Source organism: Anser cygnoides, chromosome 13, assembly GCF_040182565.1.
Source record: "Anser cygnoides isolate HZ-2024a breed goose chromosome 13, Taihu_goose_T2T_genome, whole genome shotgun sequence".
In the NCBI taxonomy this organism is placed as follows: Eukaryota; Metazoa; Chordata; class Aves; order Anseriformes; family Anatidae; genus Anser; species Anser cygnoides.
In genome coordinates this window covers 7989699-8011539 of record NC_089885.1, presented here as the reverse complement: position 1 = coordinate 8011539, position 21841 = coordinate 7989699, and the positions used below count along the sequence as shown (strand labels likewise).

Genomic DNA, 21841 nt, shown 5'->3' with positions numbered 1-21841 from the left:
CCTCGTCTTCTTCCTGATCCTTTCAGTCACCTACTCTGTCAAGTCGAGCTTGTTCTCGTGTTTATAAGTAACCGATTTTAACATTGATTCATACCAATGCAAGAGATGTAGAATCACATAAACTGACCAAAGAAACCTCTTTCAGCCCTGTTTTCCTACCTTAGCTCACTTTCACAATTCTCGCTGTCTGAATGATTCTCACATTCCATTTTGGATATACACTCTATAGATACTTTCCCTAATTCCCTAATTTCAGAGCTGCATTCCATAGCAATTAGTAGTATTGATTCCTATCTTTCTATAGAAGTTAGGTTTTCATTTTTTTCTATTGCAGTGCCACAATTCTGTAGGTCAAAATGAAAATTAAAGACAAGTCAAAAACTCAAGGCCTTTTTCCAGCTTCTCTGCAAGTCATGCTGAGCGGTGTTGAAAGCCACGAGCAGCTACAATAGGTTGCATATATTTTGATGGAAGCCTGACCTAGTTCTCCTGTAAAGATTCTTTGAAAGAGTAAACGAGACTCTGGAGGAGATTCTTGGAATACTGGAACAGCTTTCAGAAGGGACATTACAAATTTGAAAGAAAGAATCCAAGACATTTACAGATATTAACTTATTTATTTATATTCTCCAGTTTTCACTGTTATACTATTTCTACATCACATTAAGTTGAAACTGATCTTACCTCTAAGATCTATAACTTACAAAGTTTTATACATACAAAAGTACCATTAATTTCACACTGTTTACTTTCCTATGTTTTACTTTGATATTAATGCTGGAAACATATGAAACATGGAAATGCAGGATTTCAGTGACAATACACAGCAGCAAGAAAGATGATTCCTATGGCATAATTTGCAGGAGTAAAGATGCTATTTTGGTTTCACATGGCAAAATTAACACATTTTGACAAACTCAGGAACAAAAATACTTTGGTTTATTGTTGTGTCAATAAACGCCAAATAAAATAGCCAGTAGTTTTTTTCAGACTGGACCTTCTCCCCAGTTATACAGTGCTTTTTTGACACAGAGACAGACCGGTAGAATCATGTAACACCACAAAAAACACTTCAAAACCTGAAGTTGGCATACCAAGTTCAACGTAACTTATGAGGATGGGGTAGGTTCTTCTTAAGAATTACCCTGAGTATTCAAATTCCAAGTCTACTATAGGTATTGAATATTCTCTACCTATACAAAGACAGTGTATGCATCTAACGTTGGCACTTCATTCTGCAGGAGTGAATACGTCTCCTCCTTTGTTTTTGCCATGAAAAATTTCAACCACTATTTCTGTAAAATAAAGTTATGGACTTAAAAAGTCTCAAGTGCACATTACACATAGTCAGCATCATTCTGATACATTTTGTAGTTAGGAAACCTCCTAACATGGAGGATCAAATGATTAATGCTACATATTTAAAGTATAGTAAGCAGTGCAATGCAGCAAATGATCTTTGCTGGATTTTTATTGCAGGGGATGGATTGAGTGGCTAGAACAACCGAATACAGTGACTCTGTGACTCTGTTCGCCACATCAGTCCTTTCATACAAAGATAACTATTTTTTAAAATTGCTTCTAGAAATAATGGTTTTATTAAAATTAGACTTCCACCTGAAGTATATCTAAATTAAGAAAATGCTGACACAGTCAGCATGGCTCAGTTTGGTACACGAAGTGCTGGTGCTAATTTCCTCACTCTAGAGCTTCTTATCTTCATATACCCATGAGCAACAAAATTACACAAGTAATTGCAAGCAACACCCTGCTCTTCTGGGGTTGTCCTGTGTTCATTTTGCCTTCTGTGGCAAGGTTACAAAGTACTCTGAAAGCCATGGGTTGACAAACGTTGCTCTAGAGTTAATACTATTATGATCCATATAAAATATAAACATAAACAACACAAAGTCACATTTAATTCACTTTTAGTCTGTGCAATTTAAGTTAAACTTTTCTCATTAATACATTTTTAAATTGTAAACCATGGTAGAAACTCAGAATAATGTTAACCTTTTTTTTTCCCTAAACATTATTAAGGCATTTACTTTTTATACGAAGTTGCATTGAAACTCTATTATAATAAAGACAGTTAACTTTCTCCTTCAATTACCATTAACTGAAGTCAGGGTAGATAGAGTTGTAGGACCTGAAGACAAAGTCCATTGTCCCCAGAGCACACAAGTGAGCCACTACTTGAAAAAGATACTCGCTAATTACCAACAGGGAGCTAAAACATACCTAGAAAGTTTTTCGAAAAAGTACAGATCTGTTCCTATAAATTAATTCTGTGGGCTTTAGTCAATAATGGTACAATTTAAGTGGCAAGCTTCCACAATGCAATCATTTCTTCTCAAAACAACTGAACTGAGACCAGCACTGCATATGGACAAGTTGTCAAGCAGCAATGTGTTTTAGGATCCTGCTTGAGAATAATTTCCCAAAGATCCAGTTGCATAAGTGATTTGAGACCAACGGGAGGAAAAAGCAGGACTTGGTTCGGAACTCAGCAGCTGCTGGCTTGTAGAAACTTAACATCTTGACAGTATTCTTGAGCCTTTTGCCCTCCTGGAAGCAGCAGCTTCTTGGAGCTACTGAGTTCCCTCATGCATTTGAATTACAGCTATCACCAAAAAGAAAAAAGATAGTGCTAGCGGTGGCCAACAGGAAAGAAAAAGTAATGGTGACACAAACTATATCCAGCCATGCTAACTGTTACTTAAAAATATTTTTTTTCTCTTGCAAAGCTAGAAAAAAGTTTCACTAACAAAGTTTCTTCTTTTTTAATATTTTGTTTTCTAAATTAATAAATAAAATATGTTATAAATCTTAGGTGCTATACTCATTATCCAACACTATATATACAAAAGCAGACATAAAAACATAGCAATTGACCTTGGTCAGGTAAAAAGAACTGAAAGTGACTTCTTGGATCACTGAGTCCAGCCCCCAGTACTAAGGCACCACAATATGTAATCCCTTTCACAAACACAGTAAGGTTCAAGCCTAATGAGGCTGTCTATAGTACCTCCCACTGAAAGATCACTTTGGGACATAATAGTTCACATCCTCAAAATGATTTTAATTTTCAGCCTAAATTCTTTTCAGTTAATTCTTTTGCAAACATTGCCTTTAATATTGGAAAAGCCTGCCTCTCTTCTCAGTTCTCACCCTGATGCATACTTTTCGTATGTATGCACACAGGCAGAGAAAGAGAGATCACAGTCGTACTCCTTCATTTCCTATCAAAAGATAAGCTCACTGCATTGCCAGTTCACCTTTCTTGAACATAAGTGATCAAGACATCGTGTAAAAAATTGTTCCCAGGTTGCCAAAAACAAAGGTAACAATTGTCCTTCGCATTCATGTGAATGACAATTGCTCTGTTATAAGAACCATAATTTTTGTCTGCTAGTTCTAGAAAAGTGCAGTGTGTAGAGGGTGTATTCAAATTACAGCAATTTTATTTCCCTCCTTTTCAACACTATATAAGTGTTGAAAATAAGTTATTAAATTACACTAGATCCAGCACATCCGGTTCCACCGTCTTGTAGATTTTGCTCAGAAAGACTTCCACCTTATCATCACCCAAGTGACAGATGTCCAAGATACAGATAACATGTTTGCCATCTAGATCCATCGCTGCTTTTACAATTTCATCTAGAAATTAAGGAAAGTAGTTTTAATATATGTACAGTAAAAACATAAAGTGAATTGACGTTATTTTCCACAAAGTTATGTGTGTATGTTCAAGTTTCTTCCATTGAAAAACACACTTGAACTATTATGTGCAGGTCTACTATGAATTATTTTTTTTTTGTGGGGTGGGGTGTAGAATCTCATTACTAAATTCATCCACCAGAAATGACAGCATCAGAAACAGAAATACTGAAACATGCACTGCTTAAACATTAGTAATTCTCAGATTCCATAGTATCATTCAAGGAAAAGTAAATGTATTTGAATAAAATCACGTCTGTGTGTATAAACATGCATGAAAACACTATGCCTACATAGCACTTTGCAGCATGACATGCATGAATGGCGTTCAGCACAAGTGCTGTAAGGTGCCAGTAACTAGAAGCATATTAGGCAAATACTTCAGTTCACAGGCACTGTAGGTTGCATTAAAGCTGCTGTTCCAAGTGACATCAGTGAAATGAGTTGATTGACTCTTATTCCACTCTATTTCAAAGCAAATCAAGGCAAATATCCACATGCTCAGGCACAAGTACTGACTCCTACGTCAGTATAACATTGCAAATAACTGCAAATACTATCTAGGTCACTTAGGAGTTAGTGTTTTGGATATTAAAATGTTATTTTTAGAGTACAAAACAGCTCCAATAAAAACTGCCTTGAGAATTCAGTATTATAGCTATTTATTAAAGGTAGCCACATAAAATTCACATGTGTGTCATAGAAGAGGTGAGCAATGCCTGATCTACAACATTAATTTCTACAGAGGATTCTCTCTTGTACTGGCATACAGAATAAGAAAAGATAAATGAGTAATGCCAGTGAAAGTCAGTCTCACTTGAAAGTGGAAAGGTGTCATGAAGTGTTCCATAGCTGGTGGTCTTCTGCTGACAAGCAGAGATGCAACTCATGCAAGACAATAATGTATCATTTTCAATGTCCTCCATTTGAAGTAAGTGTGGGTCTTCAGGACAGAAGAGTGGGAGAAATGCGACATCTACTGCTACATCGTGGTTTATACCTGTTGAGAAAAATATTTACTAGCAGAAATCTTCATCTCCAGCCCATTTGCAACTTCACATTGTATTTCCTCATTAAGAAAAATCAGACTATTGCAGGCTGAACACTGATATATATCATCAGAAAATTTTTACATACTTGCTCTTTGTTCATTAATTCATAACTGATGTCTAAAACTACATTTCAATAGAAACCTATATAAGTATACACACACATTGGAATTGATAGTTACGACATTATTATGATTTAAGGTTATCAATGCTATTAGCTAAAAAAATATTAAATCAATATTGGAAGCCATTTCACACTCCTTTTTAACTTCACTGCTATGAGGGCATAAAAAATCATTTTACATCCACTGTATCTATGCAGCATGTGGTACAGTACTTGTGCTACCATCATCTTGAGTATTTTATTGCATGTTCCAGGATTCTAATGTTTAAACACCTTCTCTGAAAATCTCCCTTAGCAAATAATGGAAACTTTAAAATTACCTGAACTTAACATGAGCACTGTTAATCTAGTCAATTTCCTTCTCCTTTTTATGGGAAAATAAACCAAACATTAATATCCCGAAGTAATGCTAACAAACAGATCTTGTTGCATATTTTTCATCACCTTGCATATTTATATTTTAACAAATAAAGGTCAATCAACTGATGTTTTGTGGTAACCAGAAGCAGCAGAGAGTGGTTGATGAGTATGGCTAAAATACAAGCCCTTCATTTTCTAGTATGGAAGAAATGCACTTTAAAAAAGGCACTTAAAAAAGACAACTAAAAAAAAAAGAAAAAAACTCAGTGAGGATAAAGCTCAAAAGAAGCATTTCAAGGTGTCCTTTTCCCTTAAGAACACTATCTTGCTCCTGACAGGTACCGCTCCAACAGAGAGATCAGCTGACAATAAAGTGCAATTGAATAATTTACCTAATTATGTCAGACTGATTCACTTACTGAACTGAACCTCTCTCTCTAATTGTAATAATGAACAGCTTAAGGACTATACACAACCTTCAAATAATACACACACGCCTATACACAAAATTGCAATTATATGGAAAGTGGCAATAGAAATAAGATATTCAATTATCTCAATTAATGACATGATGGTAATTTTAACAAGGATTACTGCTTTCTGGTGAAATAATATTCTAATTCCTTCTTCTAACAGAGATCTGAAATGTCTTTAAAACATTTTTTTTTTAAACTTAAACACCCAAATTCGAATGACTAAGCCAAAGAAATCTATTCAGTTTCTAGCTTACCTTAAGTCATTCCCAGCATAGCAAACAGCCAAGCTACCAAATACTTACCCAGAACTGTCACTTCATAATACCCAAGGCCACTAGCACTTTTAAACTCATTGATATTTTTATCTGTTCTAGCTTCTTTTGGCTGGTACACAGCTGCATGAAGGTTGTACTGTTGCATAAGTAAGTCTTTGTGCACATAATCAAATTTACGTGGGATGCTTTCTGGGAAAACTGTGCTGTGATGCAAATATTTCAGCAGCTTGTCTTTTACTTGTGCCCACAGGTCACTCTGCCATGAATCACGAGTTCCTCCAGTCTCTTCAGTTTCAGGTATAGCACTTACTCCTTCTTGGTCTAGTATAAACACAGCAAATAGTTAGTTGCGTATGTACTTACAGAATCCTGTCACTTCTTTGCTAGATGGAAGGTATTTTCACTAGAACATTTCAGTTAAGACAACAGCAGAATGCTCAAAACAAAGAAACTAGGGCTGGAACGGGAGTATATGACTAACCTTAGAGGCTACACTTGTAGTTAAACCACTTATTTCAAAACACTAAGTTGAACGTTATGGCTTGTTTTTGGAGAGCATGTAATTTGCTTAACGAACATCCAGAAACCAAGAAAACAAGTTTAAAATATGTATAAGGGATTTTTTTTTTTTTAACTTTTTAAACCATCCTAATTGAAACCACATACATACATTCATTTTAAGGTATGTACACAATATCCCAGCAATTCCAGAGACAGTAAGAGCACAGCACAATAAACACTACAGCTACCAGGAATTCCTGTAAAAAAATAATTTCAGGAGAGAAACCCAATCTGATTTCTCATTTTTAAAAGTCACAAGAAATTTCATTGAATACTAAGAACCAATTAAGCCATTATTTATCAAACTTACTTATGGATATGCTTTCTTAATTTTGAAAAGATCTCTACATAATACCTAATGCTGTTCTTTCACTTGAAAAGAAATCACTTTAAAAAGTTACTGTATAAATTTTACTCTGATTTAAAACGTTCCTCATAATTTCAATCTACAATATATTAATCATTTGGGAAAGTTCACTGTAAATTCTATTGTTTTAAAGAAACACAACACAGTAGATAATGATCAGTAGACTAGAGGCAAACCATCGTTATTACATTAAGATGAACTGCGGCATTCCTAAATAAAAGGATTGACAACACTATCCATACTATGACTATATGTGGAAGTAAACTGACAAATGTTGATGTTGGGACAGATGCAAGCAGTAGACAAACTTTCAGATAAAATTACATGACTCAGAGTAAATCTAGACAGCTTCGAAAAGAGGAAAACGTGATAAAATATTTGCAGGAAATAAAAAACAGACTAAGCTACACAAAATGATGACTGATAAATTAGACTTCTTCCTTCATCCAAAAATAGGTATCAAGAAAGTAACTACTTAAAATATGAGTTTATATTTTAATTGCAAATGAAGAAAGAAATATTTAATAATATTAACTGATAAAAAATCCAAAACTCAACCAACACTCTCATTACTGGCTTGTATGTTGCATCAACTTCCTCCCACATATTGTATTTTTCTTTTTAATTAGGTGTTCATGTAGCTTTGGAGCTATCTTCCTGGAGATGGACAGTTTTATTACATGTAGATCAGTATAGTAAGAAAACCATCAAAAAAAGATGCGAAGGCTTGTGCTACTAAGTCTACTGCACAATACTTCTGAGGTACAAAACTGACCTGCAGTTTGTATAAACACTGAGAATTTATTTCTCATACAGGGAAACAGCCTAATAGTGCCATTTCAGCCATCCCTTATAACACATCAGGGACACGATGGAGCACAATGACTTTATCAAGTTCATACAGCGGCTCCTTAGAGGCTGATACAGCACAGAAAAGCTGTCTTGACAAACGATGGTTGTAAGGATATCTTTGTTGCCTGTTTTGGACCTGAAGGGTAGAAGCAGGTTTAAACTTAACGTTACAATCGCTTGAGACATACCTGGGTAGTACTGTGAACTGTCTGATACAGGCTGTTCATTTTTGTCTTGAACAAAATCTTCATGTTGAAATTTGTCCAAGCTATAAAAGGAAAGTCAGAGTGTATGTGTGTATATATATATTTATATATTAAAATCTATTTCATCTCAAACACTATGCAGCAAAAGTTCAAATCTTGACAGATGTCTAGTGATAAATGAAACAAGCCTGAATGACTGAGCATTGATAGCTGGTTTCACATCACAGGACTTGTAATATAGCAGCTCAACATAATGAGACCTAATATGCTCTGTAAATCCATTTTCAAGAGCTCAAGATAAGAACTGCTTTATTTCATTGCTTTATGGAGTAGATAGCAAAGTATTTTATACTCAAAAGCCAGCATTGCCCTCTACTGAGCACCTACTGGAAATAGCATGCGTGACACTAAAAGCTGAGTATCTCAGACTATCAACAGGTTTATGACTTAATTCTAAAGAAAATACTGCACAGCATGCTGCTGTGATTTCATATCAGCACACTTCAGCAGTCAAACACAAAGCAAGAATACAGCTGACTCATCACTCCAGAATCCAAATGATAAATTCCAAATATTTATTTTCTTTTGCACATACTACTCTGTCATAACAATCAGGTAAATCAAGCAAACCAGATTTTTTAATTTTAGGAATAATTTTATTTAAAATAAAAATATTTAAAAATTAAAATAAAAACTAAAATAAAATAAAGAGTAAATAAAATAAATAAATAAATAAATAAATTTAGGAAGTTATACTTTCATTTTTAACCATGAAGTTTTAAACTAATGGTTAGCAACTATCCTCTACAATCTCTAATCAATTATCTTGGACATTATGTTGGAGAAAAACATAAATACTCTACAGCCACAACAGAGAAAGATATGCTCTTAAGCTCATATATTCCTTTCTTCTTTGCTACACTCCTCTTATTATAAACTCGACAAGATGCATGAATAAACTCAAGAAAAAGACTAATTTGCAACACAAACTACTGAGACACAGGAAAGACTTTGTTCAGGTACCACTGAAATTCTGGCCTACCAAAGTAGTTACTATTAAGGTATTATAACTGCAAATACACAGAAACAATACACAGACAGTGAAAAAGGACGTGAAACAGTGCATGCTGTTTAGTGGGATATTTTGTATTTCAGTTTTCAGTTGTAATTATTATTGTTTTTTTCCAAATTTTCCCTATTTCATATTATGGATAAATACTGGAAATTCTTTATCAGTGTTTCATAACAAATGGGAAATATCTAAGATGAAGTGATACTGTGAAAAGATAAAAGGAAATACACTGTGGTTTTTTTGAGTATGAAAGTACATTCTACGAAATGCACTATTATCGTTGTGTGAGCTAAGTACTGGAGTGACTATCTTGTGATCTCTGCCTCTAGGCACAAAAGAATCCCCGTTCAAACAGCACAAACTACACAAATAAGGTTTCAGCTACTAAATTTTGAAAACAAAAAGCTGCCATAGAGTAGCATGACCCCTCTTGCTCCCCAAAACCCAAGCAGGCTTCAGAGAAGAGCTGTGCTAAACATATCAGTAAACAGAAAGTCGTATGTGCTTCAATGCCACTGTAGGGTTCAAGATGTTTTTCAAATTTTGAGTTTTGAGATCCAGTGCAACCTCAGAAAGATGCGTTCAATATGTCGTATCTAATTTTATGCAGTGGTATTTTTATATCTTCTGATGCAATGTAGCAGGAAAGTTTTTATCTTCTAAGAATAATTCAGTAATTACATCGTGACTCCATGGCATTATTTTGAGATAAAACAATGTTTCATTTTATGAAGAATTAATTCATTTTACCTTAAATAACCTGGAAAGTAATTACTGTGTATGCATAGTAATAAACTAAATATTTACATATCAACTATATTAATAGATTTTCAAGCCATTAAAGACATTATTAAAAGCTATTAACAGAAGTTGTCTAATTAAAAATGAACGCCCACAAAACTTAATTCTCACTTTCACGACTTTCTCAACAACAGACGTGAAAATCTAGCAGTGTTATGAAAGGCTTGCTCAGAAATCAACACATCGAGTAAGGTACAAGACAATTAACTTCCCTCTTCATTAAAGCACGGGAGTACACCAACTCATACTGCTGACAAGTTGATATTATGAAAATGGTTTGTTTTTCTCTTCAAACTGTTTTCCAAGGTGAGAAGGCTCTGACTTAGAGCTAGCTTTGCCTCTTAAAAATTTGGAAATAAACTTGTCACAGTTCTTCCCAAGCTTCTTACACAGATCTGTGGCTGGGATGTTTTCACCTACCTGCCCAACATGTTACTGCTAAAGGACTGCTTTGTGCTGTATGGGTGCACAGTGCAACCTGGGCTACATTAGTAAACAAGGGAAACTTATATAAGCTCTTGTGTATAGACGTGTTTCTTTGCAAGCCAGATTGTCTGAAAGCCACCTGACATAACCCAAATCCTTCCGTTTAGTATTGTATGCTGTGCCTGTTGTAAACCAAAACATCCATGTTCCTGTTTTGCCCATGACAGCTTTATGAAAACTTGTGCCACGACAAATTTGCTATTCCCAACCCGCAATCTGCAGACTCTCCTGTCCATTAGTTCTCATTGAAAGGGATAGAAAATGGAGAAAATAAGCAAAGGGCTAAGTTACACTAAACATTTAGAAGTGAAACTGCAAGGACAGAAGCATACAAACAAGGTACTTTTAAGCAGTCTGGAATGTGAACATGTAATACACCAGCAACTCTGTGGTACCTGCAGTGCTAAGCTTCTAAAGATTAAAAAGTTAAGAAAGCTATTGTGTGTTTTTTTTTTTTCCATTTCTGTGGAAAAAAAAAAAGCTTGTCTAAAATTCCTGATCTTTCCCCCTTCATAAAAAAAAAATTGAACTACTTTACATTAAAAGCTTGAAAGTACATTTCTGTTAAATGTCTCCACTAGCAAGGATATAAATATTAATGATGGCATTAAATTAATTGGTTTCCTCTTACCTCAGCCTTTCTGAAACCCTTAATAATCAGACCATTTCACATGCATTCTGATAGTACTATAGGACATCCTATACATGAGTTACCTCAGAAATGTAGGAACTGAGGTGGTCAAATAAAGAACATTAAAATGAGCTATTACTATCTAAAAGCATAAAGCCTTCAACAATTCAACCACATTCTGAAATACTGCACAAAATACTTGACACAAAATAATCTAAGCTATAATACATACTTAGAAATATCTACCGTTATTTCATAAACATATTAAAATATTCCAGTGAGAGCTGGCATTCTGCTACTTTGAAGCAACAGAACAGAAAACAATGCAAGCTTGAAGTACTTCAGTACTTCTCCTGTAATTTGGAGAATTCAGAACAACTATATAGGTAATTACAGAAATACACGAGTTACCTTTTAATTATATAGAGTGAAACAGCTTCCCATAATCCAACACAGACTTTCTCTTCCTTTACTAATGGCATAGAGTACAGGACACACAGGTAGCGAGGACAGTAGTAGATTGAGAAAAGCAGAGAACAAAGAAAACATGCCTTAACTTTTTTCCCATTTTTAAGAAATGGGGAGAATACATTCTTTCCCATCCTCCCCCCACCCCTGAAGAAATTGAGTATTTCTCAGCAAGCAAAAGAAAAAAAGTGATTCCTCCCATTCAAAAAACCATCCTGATTTTCTAATGGATTCATGCCACACGTTCCTGCAAACTCCTGCACCACAATACCCCCAAACTCATCCTTACACCAGGTGGCTATACAGCCTCTTGTCCCTGAAGGCAGCAAGTGCCAAGTCCAGCTGAAACGTGGGGTCCGTGCTGACTCCCCAGCTAAGTTGGTTGCTGTTAAATAGAAACCCTAGCAGCTGAGGTCTGCCGAGGTTCCCCCCAGGGCTATGTAACTTGCTGTTTGGCAGGTGCATGATATTAAAGCCAGGTGTCAGGCTAAATGAGTGAGTTGCAGAGCCAGACAACCATTTCCCCTAGAAAACGCAGCGTCTACCAAAAGGATCAGAGTAAACAGACATGGGAGCTCAGAAGAACCTAGTTTGTCCAAAAAAAAAAACAAAAAAACTTTTTCCGATTAGCCTCCAAGAACTGGTTTTCATGAGAACAGGTATACTTCCAAGGCAGTAACACTGGAAGAATGGTCAGTAACTTACATAACCTCCGTCACCATGACTGTCACTACATCCCTAGCACCATCAAAAATTCTTTTTAGTGAGGAGTGAAGAGGTGCTGAAAGTAAACTAAGAAGGCAGATGAAGGGCACAGAGAATCACAGAATGATTGATGTTGGCAGGGACCTCTGGAGGCCATCTGGTCCAGCCCCCTGCTTAAGCAGGGATACCCAGAGCCGGCTGCCCAGGACCATGTTGATACACCCTTTGAACATCTCCAAGGAGGGAGACTCTACAGCTTCTCTGGACAACCTGTGCCAGTGCTCAGTCACCCTGACTGTACAAAAAGTGCTTCCTGATGTTCAGACAGAACCTCCAGTGTTTAAGTTTGTGCTCACTCCCTCTTGTCCCATCACTGGGCATCAATGAAAAGAGCCTAGTACCATTCTCTCTGCATGCTCCCTTCATGTATTTATATAGGTTGATATAAATGTATCAGTGTTTAAACATATCAAATGTATAAACCCCTGAGCCTTTTCTTCTCTGGACTGAACAGTCCCAGCTCTCTCAGCCTTTCCTCATACGTTAGTTGCTTCAGTCCCTTCATCATCTTAATGGACCCCACTGTACACATGTATCATGTACTCATGATACAAACCCCAGTCGCCACCACCAAGACACCAGACATTCGAAATTACTGTCATCACAGAGTTCATAAATTCAGGTTACTCAAGCATTGTTTGAAACAAACGACAAGAATTTACAACCCGTAAACAAAATTGCATGAAGGACGGAAGTTTTCTACCCCAGACTAGCAAATAACATTCAGTCTGCTTTCTTAATAATTTCCCATGTGTAGTCATCTCTTTAGGTTCCAGTTTTGTCAGGGATATGGATCTGAAAATGCTACCTGGATTTTTTCTTTTTTATCCTTTTCTGGATCCAAAGCAAGTTCAATAAAGATTGAGTGTTGGGCAGTGGAAGGAGTCAAGCGACTTCTCAGAGACAACTACACCTCTGTGAGCTTACACCTCTGTAGCACCAGGGATGATTTATAGCTTAATTACCACTAGCAAATCCATTAATGCAATCACATTGTTCACTCTGCTTGCTAATTAAGCATTCCTCCCTCCTACCTTTGACTCTCCTATTTAAACCATAATCTCTCTGAAACAAAGACTACATAAATAAAAACATTGTGATAAATAAAGCAATATATCTGTTACTAGGTATTCCTTAAGTAGCACATGTAGCACTACAAAAATTTGTTTAATAACACGTTCAAGATTTTGTTTCAGAATAAAATAAACCAATATATTTGACCTAGAATCAATGTGGAGGAAATTAATAGAAAATATTAAATTCCACTCTGTTGTGTTCTTTTACTTCCATGCAGATTCTTGACATACCAGAGTTTAATTTCAAACCTATAAGAATTTAATTTCAAGTGTCTTTGCTTCATCATTGCAATTATTTAACATAATTAACTTCACATGACTTACCTAAATTTCTTTCTTGCAGACCGTGTGAAATAGTGGTGAGATGGTACAGGAATAACAGATGCACTTCCCCTTAAGATAGGAAATTCACCATTATTTTACAGAATTCTGTTAAATGGAAATACACAGAGCAAAGAACACGCATGGTTTTGTTTTTTTTTCAGGCAGAACCTAAAATATTCTAATGTTGGCATTTTTCTTATGGAATGGAAATCCGCTAACGTGCTTGCTATAACATTACCAACACAGAACTTCAAATTCCCCATTTTTTTGTCGTAAGCTTTTGTTCAATCCTAATTACATTTCACTTCATTTCCCTGCAAAATATTCGAAATACCTGCACTCTTCCCACTATTATGACTTTTGGATGTGAAAAGTCAAGAAAAAAAATATAGCTTTTATAGCACGAGAAATCCACTAAAACAAAAAACGTGACTTGCTAGATTTTTGCAACATTAAATCTCTCAGTATATAAACGAGACTTTTAAGACTCGGTACAATTACATCAGAACTTGCACAAACATTGCAATAAAACATATATTTATACAAGCAAATATTTTACTCTTGAAACTAAAAAGTTGTACCAGTTTTTTTCTTATCCCATTTTCTTATACTGGACTGATGTCCTTTGTCTGTGTCTAACTAGGTGCAAAAAAATTTCATAGAATTACATCACAAGCAGAGCCATAGTACTATGAGTTATTTCGAGCCTTTAGGTTACTGTATGACCATCCTCTACTTTCCTTTCTAAGAGCAAATTACACCTATGTGTAATACCTTCCATTAACCAGAAATGGAAAAAAAAAGAAGTAAAAAAAAAAAATTTGTACGTTTGGATTTAAGGAATAGCTATACTAAAACATTATTCCTCCCAATTCTGCATTTCCAGTGAAGAAACCATTGTAACTATTACTTGTTCCACAGATAGCTCACTAACCTATAGATTGTTGAAGTGTTAATTACCTTTACTGAAAATCCCTGAGAATAACAAAGTAGCATAAATTTTAAAAAGAAGAGAGCATTATCAATCAGATGCCTCTGTTTTAATCAATCCTCCATTAGCCTGAATGGTGTAACTGTCGTCACCTGATACTAGGAAAAGCACGTAACTAACTTTTAAACATTAAACTACATACCCTTTTAAAGCCTTCTTATGTGCTTTTCTATGACCTAGGTTTTGAATTAATTTACATTAACATTTTTGAGAAGATACACTACATATTTAAAAAAGAGCTTACTGTTCTTCTTCTGTCTTTCTCTTGACTGTGCTCTTTTTCGATTTTAGAGTTTGATGCCATTGTTCCCCAGGAGCACACTGTGGCCCCAGAAAAGACGTGAACTCTTTAGTTTGAAGGTTTCCCTTCTGAACACCATCTTCTTTGGACACGGTAGAACTTTCAAGAGACTGAGAAGTATCTTTCTGCAACAACAATTAATTAAGAGTTTCAAAGCACCCAGAACTATTTCTTCTAACTCAAAACCCTGAAAGTGTTAAAGTACGTTTTAGAGAAAGTAAGATAAATTCTGTCTAGAAAGCAACAGTGCACAAATTGCAGTAGTCCGCTCTCCCACATTCTAATTTACATTAATTAAATCATCTAGCCAGTTAAATTAGTAGCTTCTAAACAGTTATGCAGTTTTACAGAGGACTGCTACAATGAACTCAGAGAGAAACACTGAATCACTGCTTTTCAAAATTTTAAACTATGACTTGCAAAACTATTTCTTTCTTGAAATAGCAAGTGCAGCTAATCAAGAGACAATGTAGCCAAGTTCTGGATTCAAATGCGATATTCTCAATTCTAATTATGATCATAGCTGCTTAAGTGCTACAGCATTAATTTTCAAGCTCTGTACCTGAACAGGTTCTACTCCTGAGGCATCTTCAGCTACATTGCTACAGTTGATGTATCTTATGGCGCTAATTATTCCTTGAATAGCAATGCGCTTGTGTTCCCTGTAGTGCAAATCTTCAATTTCTTTCCCCATTTCACCTATGGCTTTCAAAACTGATTCAACTGCAAAAGAGTAATTCCCATAAACAAGTTTTAAAGAAATGCACTATCAAAAAGTCTGAATGCAAGTCTCAAAGAAAATGGAAAAAAAAATGTTACTAAGTATGAAATTGATTTTAAAGTAAGTTTTTGAAGGATTTTAAATCCTCTTGTTTACATCACATGAAAAAAATTAATATGCCCTTTTCCCCCTCATAAGCATTATCAGGTATTACAATTTATGTTTTCAGGTGAAATTTCTAATTAATTATGTTCTTCCAAATAACTGTCTTTAATGCTGATTTAGCAGAGCAGTCAGAGTAAAACTTCTGGGAAGACTTGCAGCTCATGTAAGTTGTTACAATTCTCCTGCAACTATATGCACAAAGTGCAAAATCTGACTTTCTGTAAGATGAGGATTTGGCCTACGATACATTATGAGTCACGAAAGGGATTTTTTCTTAGAAGACATTACACATCCGTGTAATCACTAATAATAACTGTAGTACTTTTTAACTGATGTTTCAAATGCTTGGAGTAAGACTGAACTGAAAAAGGCTACAAATCTTAAAGATACTTGACAATACGATACCTTTATTACTTTTACAATACTTCAGAAAGCTATTTGGAGGTCGAGGAAGAGGGTAATAGCCACCAATGACAGTTTTCTTCATTTGATCAGCTTCACTCTGTGTTTTAGTCCAGTGAATGAAGTTTTTCACTTTGGTATCTCTGGTGTATGGCTGGCCCTTGTGACACCCTTTTAAAACAAAAATAATCAGATATCAAAAATAAAGCAGGTTATAGACACTAGCTTTTAATTTTAAAATGAGTATCTTGAATTCCTCAGCTAACACTAGCATCTGATACTGAAAGTTAGCCAAATGTTAAATAATAAAACAATTGGCAATACTACTAGAAAACTTTTTCACGAGTATATGCAACAATAAAATGATCAGAAATCATTTCGTTACATTGCCTTTGCTGAAGACCTACACATTCTTCATTCTTCTGTAACCTCAGCAGGAAAGAACAGGTAGATCCTCTTCATAGGGCCCAGCAAATATCCGGACAGGTAATTGGTAAGGTATGTATTCATTGATGTCTGGTTTAAAACCAACATACTGACTAAATCCCAGTTACATCAAATAAATTGTCTACTTCAAATAAACAGGTCTACTTCTAAGCTATGAATTGAAATAGATCTCATCCAATGGTTTGTCATCTCCAGCTGTAGTTCTCATTTAGGATGCAAACAGACATAAAATGAATTAAAGCTAGTCTGAAGAAAAGCTCAAGAGAGAAACATTTAATTAGAAAACTAAGCACAAAATATGCTGAAGGAAAACAAGTAAAAAAAGACTCACAAACTTTTCATTTAGGTGTAATATAAATCAGCTGTTAAGAAAAAAGACTAGCTTGTTTTGCTAGCCCAATTAAGCACAAAACACCCTACCCAGCTTGTCAGAAGAGACCATGTGTGTATATATGACTACATTCAGATAATGTTTTAGCACATAATACTCCTATTCCTCCTTGTCAGCAGCAAGACTCAGGCCGGGTGAGTAATATGATAGGAAATCTGAAGAAATGAGATGGACAGATAAACACAGGAAAGAGGCATCTACTTTATTTCATACTCCCCTGCAATTAGGCCATTACACCTCTCACCTACAACGCTGTGCTATATCTGCCTCCTGATCAAAAAGCACAAGTACTACAACAAGCTATGCCTGATCCTGGCTGTGACATGCTGACTGATGCTAGCTAGTGCACAGTATCGCAGGGCCGTAACGAGTATTGTACTGCAGATCCGAGTTTTCAAATAAGAATTTCTAGAAGGAATGCTCCTTCAGTGAAGCCCAGTACGACAACCCTTTCCAGGCCACGTGTTCTGCACAAGGGCCTCTGCATTGGGAAAGATGAAACATAACAGCTCTCAAGTATTAGTGAAAATATTAACTAAGATAAATTTACCATACTGATTTTTTTTTATTGTAATAAGGAGATTTGTAACCCAGAAAAGCTGCAAATAATATTTCATTTTTTAAGAAATTGGCAATATTCACTGCAACACTATCTAATGATTAAAACAATCCAAAATATTTAGTAAACATAACACTTAACCTAATACTTGTACTTTTCATAAGATACATCAATTAGCGCCTCACCTGAATACAATATGCCGCCTTTTTTTTGTAATAGTCCAAGCAATTACAATTAGAACCACATAGAGCTAAAACTACTTTAAGTTACCTGTAATGAATATTTGACTTTCATTCGAAGTCGTAAGGTAAATTGTGCTGGAAGGATTGTCAGTGAGGTCCCGTACCACTCTCATCTGTGTACACACCAAGTATGTCACTAGAAAAACAAACAAACTTTTTTTTCTGGGTATTTAATTGATTTTAGAATTTCAAGACCGACTGACACTGGATTAATTTTAACTAAGTGGTCAAAACATGTTATTTTAATTCTTGACCTTTAGCATGTATTTAGCCTTTGTTATAAATTAGTATATGGAGATGTCATTAGATTTTCAACTTAAGAAATGTGCAAGAAAGTTTCAGCATGCCTATTAGCACTGAAACATGTGACACTGTATCAGGTAGGATGTCAATAAAATAAATAATAACAGTGTTAAAAGAAGGGTGAGTAGCTTGGAGGGAAAGAGAGAGAAGGCAAGGAGAAATATTTAAAGCCCTTTAAAAAAAATCCATAAGGATTCCCCAGTTTGAAATGTAACATTACAAACTCACAGAAAATAACTAACACAGCTCTCAGATGATTTCTGTATTGCTAAAAATATTTTTTTCAAAGAAAGAAAGCTTTTCCACATTCACCTCTCCCTTCATCCAATCATCTAACATTATTCCTGTCTATAAAAAAGTATTTATTTATGGACAAAGAGAGTAAGAGATTTAAAGAGCTGCCTTCTTTCTTTAGTTGTTTCTGATGAAAGAGATGCCCTGGGCAAAAAAACCTAAAATTTCTGTTTGAAATTAACCATGTCAGATGAACCCCAGGTTGTGCTGCCTCTATCTGTCTAGATTAACTGGCAGGTTGCAGTATGACAAGAATTTCAAATACTTGAACTATTTTTTTTTTTAATTTTTTTTTAGTTTTTAATTCCTGATCAGCTATTTTCTGTTTTAGGAGATAAACCAAGGCACTTTTAAAAAAAATTCAATGGCAATTATATTCAGAATTTGAAATTAGTGACCAAGTAGAAAAACATTACAAACAGTTATTAATAAGTACGGTAAAGAGATAAATACTTGGATGAATACGCTCAAACACATCTGGCTGAGAAGTTGCAAATATTTCCAGTATAAATGGTTGCTCTGAGGTCCCATCAATGGCATGCGCCCAACGATAGAGCCAGAAGTCTTCACTGCGTTCTATATAAACAAATATTAAGAAAAACATGTGTTTCTTCAAAAAGTTAAAAAAAGGTTTGATAAATTCTGAGAGTTGTATTTATAGAAAAACCTCTCTTCCTTGCTCGTTCAATCCTTCCTACAAATGTCACAAGACCAATAACATCACAGGAATGATTGTTTGGTAAGTTATCCAGCTCTGACCTAAAAACAGAACAGAACAAAAATGTTGGTACTAACGAATGACAAAACATAAAGCTTTCTTAAGAGATTTCTTAAATCATATTTCCAATTAACACTCAGTGTAATTTAATGAAATTTAAGTTCCAGCTTGACAAACAACTGATTTCCATTTTACCTTGTGATAAAGCGGTATTTAACTTCAGGTAATCCCCACTCTGGCTTAACCATTTCTTCTGGAATGATACTTATTTTGGTAGGTGGGTCACGTACATTAAGGCTGATTTCTGACAAAAAAAAAAAAAGACAGGAGCGTGTAAAGCATGAATACAAATTCAAGAAAACACTTTTCATTTTAAATAAAAACAAAACCTGAAACAAAACTGGGTAAAGTTTCATAAAAGATATATTTCAAACACGTCTCACTGCTTATGAAATCGTCCACGAAGTCCTCTAACCTCATGTTTCTATTGAGAAAAAGAAATGCAGGTACAGCATTCCACAATGCAACTTTTGAATGTGAGCAATGCTAAACTTTCCAATGCTCTACATGAGCCAATTAGTCTGTTCCAGATAGGTATTTTAAAAAACAGCAAAAGAAATTAATACGATACTGCTAGACTATGAAATATTTGTTCACTCTTTGTTCTCAAGTGTCACTACAATCTAAAATTGATTTGCAGACAATGAAGAAAGACAGAAGACAGAACCAGCAGATGAGAACTTCCGTGTATGACACCAGTTCAGGCAGTTATAAATAAGACAGAAACGATGACGTGGCCATGCAAGAAGACAGAAGGTCTTTGCATTTCTATATCATAACCCCTGAAAACTTTAATTTATTAAGCAAAGTGTTGAGATGCTATTTAGCATCTCAAACATGGTAGAGTACTGGGGGGCAGAGGGTTGCAACCAGCTAAAGATACAGAAGGAATGGCTTCAGCATATAGAATGTTCTAAGTGGTACTCTATTGTCTCTCTCACAACAAGACAAAACTTGCTGTTATGAAAAAGACTGTTCTGATCCAGTTTGCACAAGATACTTGGGCTCAGGTAAGGGATTAGTTGAATAATGCACCCAGAAAAGTAATTGCTAAGAATAAATAACCTATACAGTTGTTTACCTATCAGGACCTTCCCCCTCGTGGTGTGACACCAGGAAGGCATTATACGTAAAACCAGACCTGCTTAAGAATTTTCTTCAGGCTGCTACTTGCTAGAAGTGTATTTGGAGGACTAATGTGGTTTTGCACGTGGTGTTTTCAGGCAGTATTTGTGAGAAAATTTCTGAAAACATACCACTCCTTTCTAGCCATCAAAACTATTCATCAAATTTAAAAATTTTTGGTCATTTTGAGATTAGATGAAAGCCATATACTCAGCCAAAGATTATACACTGGGATTACTCAGAACTGAAAGTCAGTCTGGGCTATTTGAAACAGCTGTTTTCATCAGTACCACATAAATTCAGTGATGTGAGACGTACACATTGCCCAGAGGTGGAATTCAAGATGATGGTACTAAGTATTTAAGCTTTACAAGTTTTAGGTTATAGAACAGCACCTCTTAGCATGTCATACAACACTGCAAATGAAACAAGTGGGCAACACAGAACTCGCTTCACAGAAAACCAGACGTATGCCAGAAGCATACCATCTTGTAGAACTCTTAATTTTCAAAGCCCCTTCCCTTGTACACTAACGAACTCTAGCTTTGTTAACCCCCCTAGCCCCCTAACCATTTAAAAACATTTACAGGTGAATGGTCATAAGGAACACTGGAAAGGTGGTATGATTGAATTACAAATTGGAACTGATTATGAAAACAAAGTAATTGTTACTTGAGCAATCCATAACTGAATCCTTTAACTAGCTATCTGAAGAATTTTTGGAACACCCATTGTGCATGCTTTAAAAATTGAAATACAGAGATTTTTATGTTGAGTAGTTAGTGAGGCACTACATTTCACGTATGTTGACATCTGAACAACAACGGATCATGCTCCAAGAGCTGCATAAAATCAACTGTAACTGCTCTAGGAAATTTTCTAGATGTTATTCTTTCCACACTCTCCTCTTGTAGGATATATGGACTCAAGATCTACCACCACAGGGCCCAATATGCTTTATAAGTTCATATTGAAACAAAATTCTGAGCTTTGAGCTAAGAAATAAGATACTGCACATACATGCTGCTATGAACCAAAGATTTATCTGTGGTCTGAAAGTACTCTGTGGCACCTTACTACAGACTGGTTAAGTTTCCCATTAGATACTATCATTTATGGGCCATCGGTCTCATTTTCTATTTTGATCTCTCCATCAACATTTCTACACCACTAATACTTGCAGAAATCAGTAGTGTAGTGTGAATGAAGCCATTAGGATTGAAGTCGTTTACCCATAGGGAAAGTCACCTCAGGGTGTACGTTACTCTGTTCTCTTCCCATAGAAAGGTTTTGCAGCAATTATGATCGCTTGAGGGCTTGTTTATAAACATCATCAGCTCCCCTCCCAAACTTCCCTTCCCAGCTGAACATTTCTCTCTCCTGTCAACTCATCACAAACGCTCCACACATTAAGATCTGATTTTAAGGTGAAGATACATTAGACAGAGAATACACTGCTTCTAGCAGTGAAAATATTGTTTATTTTCATGCACTGTAGCAACTGCATTA

General features: G+C 35.4%; 1 protein-coding gene across 1 annotated transcript in view; it reads right to left on the bottom strand.

The window, feature by feature from the left end:
* Positions 1–597: 597 nt before the first annotated feature.
* RADX (RPA1 related single stranded DNA binding protein, X-linked) overlaps positions 598–21841 on the bottom strand; it is a 25277-nt gene continuing 4033 nt past the window's right edge. The window contains exons 4-15 of the mRNA XM_013183631.3: positions 19343–19451; positions 19097–19188; positions 18883–19005; positions 17861–17968; positions 16197–16364; positions 15468–15628; positions 14849–15030; positions 13614–13682; positions 7973–8052; positions 6032–6325; positions 4538–4720; positions 598–3660 (exon numbers count right to left, since the gene is read on the bottom strand). Coding sequence (XP_013039085.2) covers positions 3515–3660; positions 4538–4720; positions 6032–6325; positions 7973–8052; positions 13614–13682; positions 14849–15030; positions 15468–15628; positions 16197–16364; positions 17861–17968; positions 18883–19005; positions 19097–19188; positions 19343–19451 — 1715 coding nt within the window. The 3' untranslated portion in view covers positions 598–3514. The remainder of the gene's footprint in view (positions 3661–4537; positions 4721–6031; positions 6326–7972; positions 8053–13613; positions 13683–14848; positions 15031–15467; positions 15629–16196; positions 16365–17860; positions 17969–18882; positions 19006–19096; positions 19189–19342; positions 19452–21841) is intronic.